The sequence below is a fragment of the Giraffa tippelskirchi genome, chromosome 4 (genome assembly GCF_054371585.1).
Source record: "Giraffa tippelskirchi isolate mGirTip1 chromosome 4, T2T-mGirTip1v1.2.pri, whole genome shotgun sequence".
Classification (NCBI taxonomy): domain Eukaryota; kingdom Metazoa; phylum Chordata; class Mammalia; order Artiodactyla; family Giraffidae; genus Giraffa; species Giraffa tippelskirchi.
Window position 1 is genome coordinate 54,083,971 of NC_137278.1, and position 11,398 is coordinate 54,095,368.

Consider the following 11,398-nt stretch of genomic DNA (forward strand, 5'->3'; position numbering starts at 1 on the left):
GTCAACTGCCCACTAGGGCCATAAATGAGACTGGGGTATATGCCAGTGTACAGCAAAGCTTGCCTGATTGCTTTGCAGGCTGTTTATATTCCTCTTCCCTTCTGTCATTCCACTTGTTCTACTAGTCTCCTTTTTCATTTGTAATATGCTTTAGCAGAAATATAGAAATATATACCCATACTATTTAATCCTAACAATAATCCTGAAAAACAGCTTTCATTCTTATGCCCATTTTGCAGATGAAAAAACCAAAGCTCCCAGAGGAAAGTGACTTGCCTGAGACTCCACAATAATGGGCTTCCTAGGTGGCTCTAGTGGTAAATAACCTGCCTGCCAGTGCAATAAACATAACAGATTCTGGTTCAACCCCGGGGTCAGGAAGATTCCCTGGAGAAGGAAATGGCAATCCATTCCAGTATTCTTGCCTGGAGAATTCCATAGACAGAGGAGCCTGATGGGCTACAGTTGCAAAGTCGGGGTTGCAAAGTCGGACACGGCTGAATCGACTGAGCACACAGGATGCATGCCACAGCCAGGCAGCAGGAGAACTGATGCCCAAATCCGATCACACAGAGACTGAGAAGACTAGTCAGCACACTCCAATTGCTTCTTTGGCTGCGGCTCCTACCACGTAGCATCTTTTCCTTACAAAGTGACTGCCACTCCCCTCCTGCTGCGATAGAGCCTTCCTTGACTAAAGGAATCAGTGACTTCTGTTCTCTTGTTCCCTGACCACAGCACTATTTCTGCTCATTGAGTACCATTTAGTGCCTTACTGAATATCTTACCTTGTGAGGGTGGTAGCCAGAAGCTCTTCCTTTTTTTTGGCCCCACTAGTTTGTGGTATCTCAGTTCCCCAACCAGGGATTGAACCCAGGCCACAGTAATGAAAACCCAGAATCCTAACCACTAGTCCATTAGGGAACTCCCAGATGATTGTCTTTGGGTCCTCGTTACTGTGCGGGCTTTTCTCTAGCTGTGGCTAGTGGGGGTGACTCTGTCTCAGTGGGCAGGCTTCTCGTTGCTGTGGCTTCTCTTGTTGCAGAGCATGGGCTCTAGGACTTACGGGCTTCCATAGTTGTGACTCCCAGGCTCTAGAGCACAGGCTCAGTAGTTGTGGCTCACGGGGCTTAGTTGCTCCAAGGCAAGTGGAATCTTCCCAGAGCAGAGATTGAACCCACATCTCTTGCATTAGCAGGCGGATTCTTTGCCACTGAGCCACCAGGGAAGCCCCCAGATAGTTTTCTGATAAAGTGTAACAATGCAGTGTTTGTACAGGTGAGGCTAAGCCTGCAGCAGTTCTGAAAGGTAAAGGCGAGGACGCAATTCTGTAAGGTGAAGATGAGGACGAACGGGTTACAGGCCCAACCATAGGCACTGCTGAATCTCCCTGACAGTTGCTGAATCTAGGCCAAGGGTTAGCTCCCTAAGGGACATCAATGTATGTCCAAGGCTTGCGGTGGCACCAGACCCGATAGCTCCTCAACTGTTGTTAACCTCCTTACAACAAGGAATGTCCAGGGGATTCCCATCCAGGGAATCCTCTTCCATTTCTTCCTGTTCCCCTCAAACATCCTACTCTGGTGTTTGTTTCTTGGCATCTCTCATGTTCCCTTACCCACCAATTCACTTAGCATCTGGAATTCTTAATAATCACAAAAGCCACCGTTTACTGACAGTTTTTTAAGTACCAAGTACAGAATGGAGGTGATTGAAGCCTAGAAATGTTACATAAATCTGTCCAATGTCACAAAAATGTTAAAGTATAGATCAGTGTGTCTATAGAAATATAATTTGAGCCACACTGATAATTAAACATTTTCTATTAGCCAAATTAAAAGAGAAAAGAAACAGGTGAAATTAATTTTACCAATATTTTTTAAGTTAACTCAATATATCCTAAGTGTCTATTAACATATAAATGGATAAAGAAGATGTGGTATATATATATATATATACACAATGGGATATTACTCAGCCATAAAAGAGAATGGAATTTTTCCTTTTAAAACAACATTAATGGACCTCAAGGGTATTATGCTGAGTGAAATAAGTCAGACAGAGAAAGACAAATACTGTATGATATCATTTATCTGTGGAATCTAAAAAATATTAATACAACAAACTACTGAATTTAACAAAGAAGAAGCAGACTCATAGAGAACAAACTAGTAGTTAGCAGTGGGGAGAGACAGGGAAGAGGAACAATTTAGGAGTAGGAGATTAAGAAGTACAAGCTACCCTGTACAAAATAAGCTAAAAGGATATATCATACAACATAGGACATACAGCCAACATTTTATAATAACTATAAATAGAGTATAACCTTTAAAAATTGTGAATCATTATATTGTATACCTGTAACATATAATATTGTAAATCAACTATAATTCAATAAAAAATAAAGCACTTGGGACTTCCCTGGTGGTCCAGTGGTTAGGAATCCGAGCTTTCACTTCAGGGGGCATGGGTTTGATCCCTGATTGAGGAACTAAGATCTGGCATGTCATACAGCATGGCCAAAAGTATAAGTAAATAAAGCAAGTTACAAATTTTTTTAAAAAGAAGAAAAAAGGAAAAAGATCCAAAACATTATTTCAATTTTATACATTGATGAATATATAAAATGACTAAAGTGATATTTACAGTCTCTCTCTCATAATAAGTCTTTTAAGTCTGGTGCAAAACTCAGCAGTGGCCACAGGACTGGAAAAGGTCAGTTTTCATCCCAATCCCAAAGAAAGGCAATGCCAAAGAAGGCTCAAACTATCGCACAACTGCACTCATCTCACACGCTAGTAAAGTAATGCTGAAAATTCTCCAAGCCAGGCTTCAGCAATACGTGAACCATGAACTTCCAGATGTTCAAGCTGGTTTTAGAAAAGACAGAGGAACCAGAGATCAAATTGCCAACATTCGCTGGATCATCGAAAAAGCAAGAGAGTTCTAGAAAAACATCTGTTTCTGCTTTATTGACTATGCCAAAGCTTTTGACTGTGTGGATCACAATAAACTGTGGAAAATTCTGAAAGATATGGGAATACCAGATCATCTGACCTGCCTCTTGAGAAACCTGTATGCAGGTCAGGAAGCAACAGTTAGAACTGGACATGGAACAACAGACTGGTTCCAAATAGGAAACGGAGTACGTCGGAGGCTGTATATTGTCACCCTGCTTATTTAACTTATATGCAGAGTATATCATGAGAAACGCTGGGCTGGAAGAAGCACAAGCTGGAATCAAGATTGCTGGGAGAAATATCAATAACCTCAGATATGCAGATGATACCACACTTACGGCAGAAAGTGAAGAGGAACTAAAAAGCCTCTTGATGAAAGTGAGAGAGGAGAGTGAAAAAGTTGGCTTAAAACTCAACATTCATAAAACTAAGATCATGGCATCTGGTCCCATCACTTCATGGGAAACGGATGGGGAAACAGTGGAAACAGTGTCAGACTTTATTTTTTTGGGCTCCAAAATCACTACAGATGGTGATTGCAGCCATGAAAGTAAAAGACGCTTACTCCTTGGAAGGAAAGTTATGACCAACCTAGACAGCAAATTAAAAAGCAGAGACATTACTTTGCCAGCAAAGGTCGGACTAGTCAAGGCTACGGTTTTTCCAGTAGTCATGTATGGATGTAAGTGTTGGATGGTGAAGGAAGCTGAGCACAGAAGAATTGATGCTTTTGAACTGTGGTGTTGGAGAAGACCCTTGAGAGTCCCTTGGACTGCAAGGAGATCCAACCAGTCCATCCTAAAGGAGATCAGTCCTGGGTGTTCATTGGAAGGACTGATGTTGAAGCTGAAACTCCAATACTTTGGCCACCTCATGCGAAGAGTCGACTCATTGGAAAAGACCCTGATGCTGGGAAGGATTGGGGGCAGGAGGAGAAGGGGATGACAGAGGATGAGATGGCTGGATGGCATCACCAACTCGATGGACATGAGTTTGGGTAAACTCCGAGAGTTGGTGATGGACAGGGAGGCTTGGTGTGCTGCGATTCATGGAGTCGCAAAGAGTGAGATATGACTGAGCGACTGAACTGAACTGAACTCAGTCAAACGAGCCACATTTCAAATGTTCAACAGCTACTTGTGGTCAGTGGCTACTGTACTGGACAATGATATTATATATCAACAGGGACTTCTCTGGTGGTCCAGTGGTTAGGACTTCTAGTTTCCAATTTAGGGGACGCAGGTATGATCCCGGGTTCAAAAACTAAGATCCCAAATGCCGAGGGGCAACTACTGAGCCTGCACACTCTAGATCCTGTGCTCTGCAACAAAAGAAGCCTTAGCACTGCAATGGAGAAGTCCCCGCATCTGGCAACTAGAGAAAGCCCACTCGCCCCAAGGAAAATCCAGTGTAGCCAAAAAATTTAATAATAATTTTAAAAAGAAAGAAAGGATAGATTAAAGATAATGAACCACCTCTGCTTGGCTTCATTGTTGCCTTTCTAAGAATGATGAGGAGTGGGGTACCACGTTCTCTGTGAAAGCAGGCTGATACTATCCACCAAAATTCAGGTGCATGCATGCAAAGTCACTTCAGTCGTGTGTGACTCTTTGTGGATCATGGACTGTAGCCCATCAGGCTACTCTGTCCATGGGATTCTCCAGGCAAGAATACTAGAGTGGGTTGCCATGCCCTCCTCCAGGGGATATTCCGACCCAGTGATGGAACCTGCCTCTCTTTATGTCTCCTGTACTGGCAGATGGGTCCCTTACCACTAGCACCACCTGGGAAGCTAGAATAAAGGGTCTCCAAATGCTACGGAGGTCCAAAGTTTATTAAGCTCTTTAAAACAGTGTTTGTCAAAAAAAAAAAAAAAAATTTGTCAAGAGAGGCTGCCATTTCTCTCTTGGAACTGTTACTTCTGGGATGGGACAGGAATGTTTGTTTCCTTCTGAACGGGTCTGTTATTGTTCTTCTGTCTTGATAAACACCATCTGGGAAGGGTGGATTTTCTCTGGCCTGCAGCCAGGTCAGTGGAAAAATCCTTTGCCCTGGGCCCCCTCTCTGGTCCATAGGGCAGTCATCTGCTCATTTCTGTTGGGGTTCCCTAACCCTCGAGGTGGCCCCTGAAGGGACGTGCAGGACGGTTGAACTCTAGAATAGCAGAGTTGGTGACCCAGCATTTCCTGATTTGAGCAGTGGGCAGCCCTTTGTTCCAGGCTGTGCTAGGTACATGGCGTAAGCTTTTCTTTTACTACATACCACCACCCTCTGAGGTCAGGATCAGCACCTGCAAAGACCAGAGAGGTGAAGAGGTTCACTCAGGGTCTGCAGCTTCTGACACCAGAGCCCAGGATCACAGCATTCCAGACTTTGGGGGTTTCAATGCTTTCTGCACTAAAACAACTTGGGAACAAGGGTTGTCCCGTAAGAAATGTTCATATCTGCGTTCTGTTTCCACATTAACAAAGTCTGACAGAGTGCTTAGGGTTGATTTCATTCTTTAACAGTTGGGGATCAGTTACTGAGGACATTAAAAACAGTTTTTTTAAAAAAGTGAGTAACTTCTCTAGCCGTGCAGTGGTTGACTCTTCGCTTTCACTGCAGGGGGCGCGGGTTCGAGCCCTGTTGGGAAACTAAGGTCCTGTATGCTACGTGTGCGGCCAAAAAATAATAATAAAAATTTTAAAAAGAAGACGGCTGCCCTTTCTACATCAGGAAACCTAGGAGGGCTGCTGATCTTTTCTTGTTCCTAAGTTAGAAGAAATGTGGTGCCCGGGAGCCCTGTCGCTTTAAGCTTAAGCCCCGGCTCCCGAGGAGACTGGGAGGGCAGCGCAGGGCGCCCGCCTACCTGGAGAACCTGAGCGAGGTGTGGCCGGAGCCGCTGGGATGCGAGGTGGGCGGGGGCGGGCTGAAAGTTGGACAAGCAGGAAGTGAACCGACGGCCGCCTGGGAGGAAGCTGAGTATTCAACGAGTTCAGCTGCCGGCAGGCCCGAGCCGCTTGGAAACATGGTGAGAGAGCTGGAAACGAAGAAGGGGAAGATTTCAAGGCCAGCCAGAGGGGGCTGGGGGCCTGGGATTACCCAAGGAAAGTTGGTTGGCAAAGTCCGAGGGCTGGGCCAGCGGCTGCCAGAGAGGTCTCTTCTTTGACAGCTTAGCTGCAAATCGGTCTGAGCTGCCTGGGTGGGTGTTCTTGCTCCTTCTCTGCTCCCTCCCTCTCTCGACCCCTGAGCTGATCTGGAGTGGGCTTCGGTGCTTCGAGTGGCTGGAACCTAATTCATCTCCTCCTCCAGCTGCTGCCGGCCTGCGGGTTTTGTGACATTCCTGGGCTGTGCTTGTGCGGTTCCCCAGGCAGAAACCAGCCTATCGGCTGGAATTCCCCTCTGCTGCTCACTTTATCGTTGTACAGAAACCCAAAGAATTTGTCTCTCTATTGAGTCCAAAGAATCTACCACCCGGGGGGAAGAGAGCTGAGGGTTTGTAAAAGACTCAGAAATTGGTTCTCTGTGATTATCTATCAATAGTTTCGACCCCCACCCCTGATTTGTTTCTGGAAGTCGAGTGGGTCAGGGAGGGAGGAGCTTAACAGTGTTTTCCCCTCCCTGTTCAAAAACCTTATCATGAAGCCTGGGAGGACTTGCCCTCCATTTCCCCCAAGGCTCAGGCTGTCTGTATTTTTTTATACTTGCCTGAGCAGGCCATGGCCTGGTGCTTGTGCGTGGTGCTAAGTGGGGAAAGCAGAAGTTTGTGGCCCGACTGTTCTCTCTCCTGAGGCCTCGTGGGGGACTTGGAGCCTGGTTGCCATAGCTCTGGGTCACAGCCATCAGGCTGCCCAGGAGGCCAGAGCAGCTCTCCAGCCACTGTCTGAGAGGGAGGGTGGGCTTGGTGAGGGTGGTCCGCGCCCAGCACAGGCATTTTTAACGAGGACCCGTGGTACCTGGGAATTTCGTACATAGTGGTGGAGCCATGCATTGGGAGGTACTGGCTCAGCTGTCTCCTCTGACCCTCTCTGAGGAACAAGGAAGCAGTGGAGAGGGGTTTGATGGTTGCTTCTTGTTCTGTCAAGGGCCCTGAGAATCCACAAAGAAGTTGGGTCCTATCTGTCTTCTAACATGGATAGCTCTCACCATCTGGGGCTTATAAAGGCATTTGGTTTTGATTACCCGAGTACTACAGAAAAACATTCTCTTTGCAAACAGTTCAAGCATTGCAAAAAGCTAAAGTCCACCTCAGGCCTCCCCCTCCTCTGGCCTCTGAGGCCGGGTCTCAGTCCCTCCAGCTCTTGGCCTAATTAACCCCTTGTGTGGCTGCCCAGGAGGCCAGTGGCGATGGAGGAGATGACCGTGTGCGGAATCTGCAGAATGAAGTGGAAGGGGTCAAGAATATCATGACCCAGAATGTGGAGCGGATCCTGGCCCGGGGAGAGAACCTGGACCACCTTCGCAACAAGACAGAGGATCTGGAAGCCACAGTGAGATGACAGGGAGCCCTCCCCATCCCCCCACCCCCCCAGGGGATGAGAGGAAGAGGGGGAAGGAAGATTACTGGGGGCATGGTGATCATGGTGGCAGAGTGAAGGAGGGAAGTCTGTCTTTTCATGTGTGCTGGGAATTGACATGAGCTGAGTCCCCACTTCTGATTCTGCTGTATTCCACTGGTTGGAATTGGGTTTAAGGACAGATTTGGGGGTGTGGGGTGGATCCATGGAAGCATTTTCTGAGACAGACGGCTCAGTCAGCCTGTGCTTTCTTAGGTTTCTCTCCTATGAAACTGACTTTCCCTTTGAAGGCTGCCCTTGACTCTCATTTGGATCTGGCCACCCTAGGGCAAAAATATTGGCCCCAGAACATCCTCTTAGGGCCGCTGGCCTTCCCCAGGGTTTTTAGGCAAGGGGTGGAAAAATGTTAGAGTCTTGCTGAGCCAGCTTTAAAAAGAAGCTGGGAAGAGCAGTAAAAGTCTTTGATCCCATGCTCTTCTGCTAGCTGAAGGCTAGAATAATATCTCCCACACATCTGGCTAGATATTCTCCTGTCTCTCCAGCTAGACGCCAAAGCCAGCTGCTCAAGGAAGGAGGTGACTAAAGTTCAGCAGAGGGCTGGAGCCTAAGATTCCATGTCCACAGGGAGAGACTGGCAGTGGCTTTTGGAGTCCTGCTCATTTAACTCCTGGGGACGTAGTGTTTCTGTCCTCAGCCCGATCTGGGGAGCAGGGCCCAAGGAAACAATCTCTGCAACTCATGTTGGGAGAAAGAAGAACACTTGCCCTCAACTCCAGCCCCTGTACTGCCCTGATCCCCTCCTCTGGCTTCAGCAGTCCTTATGGGGCCAGAAGTCATAGAACCAGGAAGATATATCCCCCCCTGGAAGCTGTGCCGCCTCAGCCCGATTGTCTGCCCTCCTAAGGGCAGGTTGTGCTGCCCTTGTCACAAGCCTGGGTGGAAGCATGTGTCAAAAGCCCAATGTGGAGGACAGGGCAGGGGTAAGAAAAGAAGGGGGAGGGCAGGGGACCAGAGGGAGCCCCACGAATTCTAAATTTGAACTTGGCCCACCAGATGGTTCTGAAGGTACATTTGTCAAGATAGGAGGACATAAGCTGTCTTACTTAGCAATCTGTTGCCTCCACTTAGCACTTCAATATTTAGAATGGACGGCATGTGGGTCTCTGTCTGCCTTATCCCCAACAGTCCGAGCACTTCAAGACCACGTCACAGAAGGTGGCTCGGAAGTTCTGGTGGAAGAACGTGAAGATGATAGTCCTCATCTGTGTGATTGTTTTTATCATCATCCTCTTCATCGTGCTTTTTGCCACCGGCGCCATCCCAACTTAGGGAACCCTTCCCTCCCTGCCCTCCTCGGCCGCCACCTTCCGTGGTGCGTGCCAAGGGGGGCCCTCTCTCCTCTCCTTCTTCACGTGGAATGCTGCTCGGTCCTGCTGCCCCTCACTCTGAAGCCCCCTGTCTGCCCCAGGGAACACCTTGGTCCCCAGAAAGAGAGAGCTGGACTGTGCCTGCGTTTCAGGGGTCCTCAGAGTTGGTTGGAGAGACCCAGAGGGCCTAGCACATGGCTGGAAAACTGTTGGAACTGAGGGTGGCCAGTGGGCAATAAAGACCTTTCAGTATCCCTACGCGTGTGAGGTCCTTTCTCCCTTTCCACTGTGCCTTTGGCCCTTCTATTTCGTTTCTCCCTGGGACACTCTCTGGCAGAACTCTCCCATTGGAGACCCAAGCTGTTGGAGGGTGGAGAGCATAGGACTGGAGAAGAAAGATGGAAACTCTCTTTTTTTTTATCGCCCCTCATTCCATCATGGGTCTCAAGAGCAAGAATTTTCTGGAACTCTTGGCGTATGGAAAATTCAAGGCCTTCCCAACATTTTAGGGCAGTATATAAGACTCCTAAGTGTCCTCTCTGGTTCTTGCCATTGTCTTTCATTCGTTTTCTTTTTTTAAAAAATTTTTGGCTGTGCTGGGTCTTCATTGCTGAGTGGGCTTTTCTCTAGTTGCAGCAAGCAAGGGCTTTGCTATAGTTGCAGTGTGCGGGTTTCTCATTGCAGTGGCTTCTCTTGTTGCGGAGCATGGGCTCTAGGGCCTTTGGGCTTCAGTAGTTGCGGCTCCTGGGCTCTAGAGCACAGGCTCAATAGTTGTGACACACAAGCTTAGTTGTTCTGTGGCATGTGGGATCTTCCTGGATGAGGGATTGAGCCCCTGTCTCCAGCATTGGCAGGTGGATTCTTTACCACCAAGCCACCAGGGAAGCCCCTTGCCATTTTCTTTATTACTTTCTGCTGGAAATGTTAGCTGAGACATGCAGTGTTCCTAGGCAGAGCATTTAGAAATCTAAATCCTCCCCTCCCCCCACCCTCCTACCTCACCATCATTGGCATTTCTCTTCCATGGCCCTGTTGTAGTCTGGAAGGGAGGGGTGGGGGAGGGTGGAGGAACTAAATTGCTCTTCCTTCTCCTGTGGTTCTGCAAGTTCTATTTGTCTTTTGTCTGCCACTGTCCTTCTGGAACTTAGCAGAGCCTCTGGGTCTTAGCAGTCCTGAGGGGGCGAGCATCTCTCACCGTGTCCCGTGGCTGGACACAGTCAGTGTCACAGGACAGGGCCTGTGGCCTTCCTTCCTCTCCTGGACAATGGACCTCTCTGTCTTTGGGCCTGCCTCCTCCCCACCAGGTCCCACCATCATTGTTACTCTTTCCAGTGCCCAGTGCATCTTGGTTTGGGGGGAGGGTTCTTGTCATCTCTGCCCTGTTTGGGGGAAGAAGTCTGGAGACAGGATTGGGGACTAGTACTGGCCAATCTGGTTCTAGAGGCATGCTCTGAAAACTAGGAAGGGAGGAAAGCACCGAAGAGCCCTTTGAGGGGCAGTCTTTGTCACCATCGTGTCCATCCTCTCTCCTCGGTCCACTCCTAGACTCAAGATCCAAGCAACTGGGGTGAGTGGGACCTAGACCTTCCAGGGTGAGGGTGGGGTCTGTGCTCACAGGGGCCTCAACCTGGGAGAGGGAAGTCAACACTCTCTTCCTCAAGAGGGGCCACATTTGAGATTTTGGGGTGGTATGAGGCCGGGTAGAGAACTGGTGGGTGTTGGCTTCTGTGCAGCAGTGAAAGGAGAGGCTGAAGATGGACAGATTCAGCTCAGGAAGGCTCTGGACAGACAGACACGCCAGTCTCCCTCATCTTCCAGCTGAGGAAGCGGGTCCTATCAGGGCAGGGCTGCCGTGGCCTATGCGGTGAAGGGGAAATAAAGAAAAAGCTAGGGCTAGCACCTTCCCCGGAGAAGGAAATGGCAACCCACTCCAGTACTCTTGCCTGGAAAATCCTATGGACAGAGGAGCCTGGTAGGCTGCAGTCCATGGGTTCGCTAAGGGTCGGACACGACTGAGCAACTTCACTTTCACTTTTCACTTTCATGCATTGGAGAAGGAAATGGCAACCCACTCCAGTGTTCTTGCCTGGAGAATCCCAGGGACGGGGGAGCCTGGTGGCCTGCCGTCTGTGGGGTCGCACAGAGTCAGACACGACTGAAGTGACTTAGCAGCAGCAGCAGCACCTTCCCCACTGGAGTCTGTCTTCTTTTTTAATTGAGGTGAAATTCACAAAACATACAATTGACCCTTTTCAAATGTACAATCTGAGCTTCCCTGGTGGTTCAGATGATAGAATCTGCCTGCAATTCAGGAGACCTGGGTTTGATCCGTGGGTCAGGAAGATCCCCTGGAGAAAGGAATGGCTAACCACTCTGGTATTCTGGCCTGGAGAATCCCACGGACAAAGGAGCTTGGTGAGCTACAGTCCATGGGGTCGCAAAGAATCAGACACAGACTGTGCAACTATCACACACACAAATGTACAATCCAGTGTCAAGCAGTGCATTCATGATATTTATTGTGAATAAACTTTACTCAGTTTCAGAACTTTGGAGGGGTGGGGGTCGGTTT

The 11,398-nt window shown here is 48.4% G+C and overlaps 1 protein-coding gene across 1 annotated transcript; it reads left to right on the forward strand.

Moving 5' to 3' along the window:
- Window positions 1-5,911: 5,911 nt before the first annotated feature.
- VAMP8 (vesicle associated membrane protein 8) lies at window positions 5,912-9,084 on the forward strand. The gene is made up of 3 exons (XM_081596988.1): window positions 5,912-5,973; window positions 7,277-7,432; window positions 8,645-9,084. The coding sequence occupies exons 1-3, from the start codon at window positions 5,971-5,973 to the stop codon at window positions 8,786-8,788; spliced, it is 303 nt and encodes a 100-aa protein (XP_081453114.1). The 5' UTR covers window positions 5,912-5,970; the 3' UTR covers window positions 8,789-9,084.
- The last annotated feature ends 2,314 nt before the right edge of the window (window positions 9,085-11,398 follow it).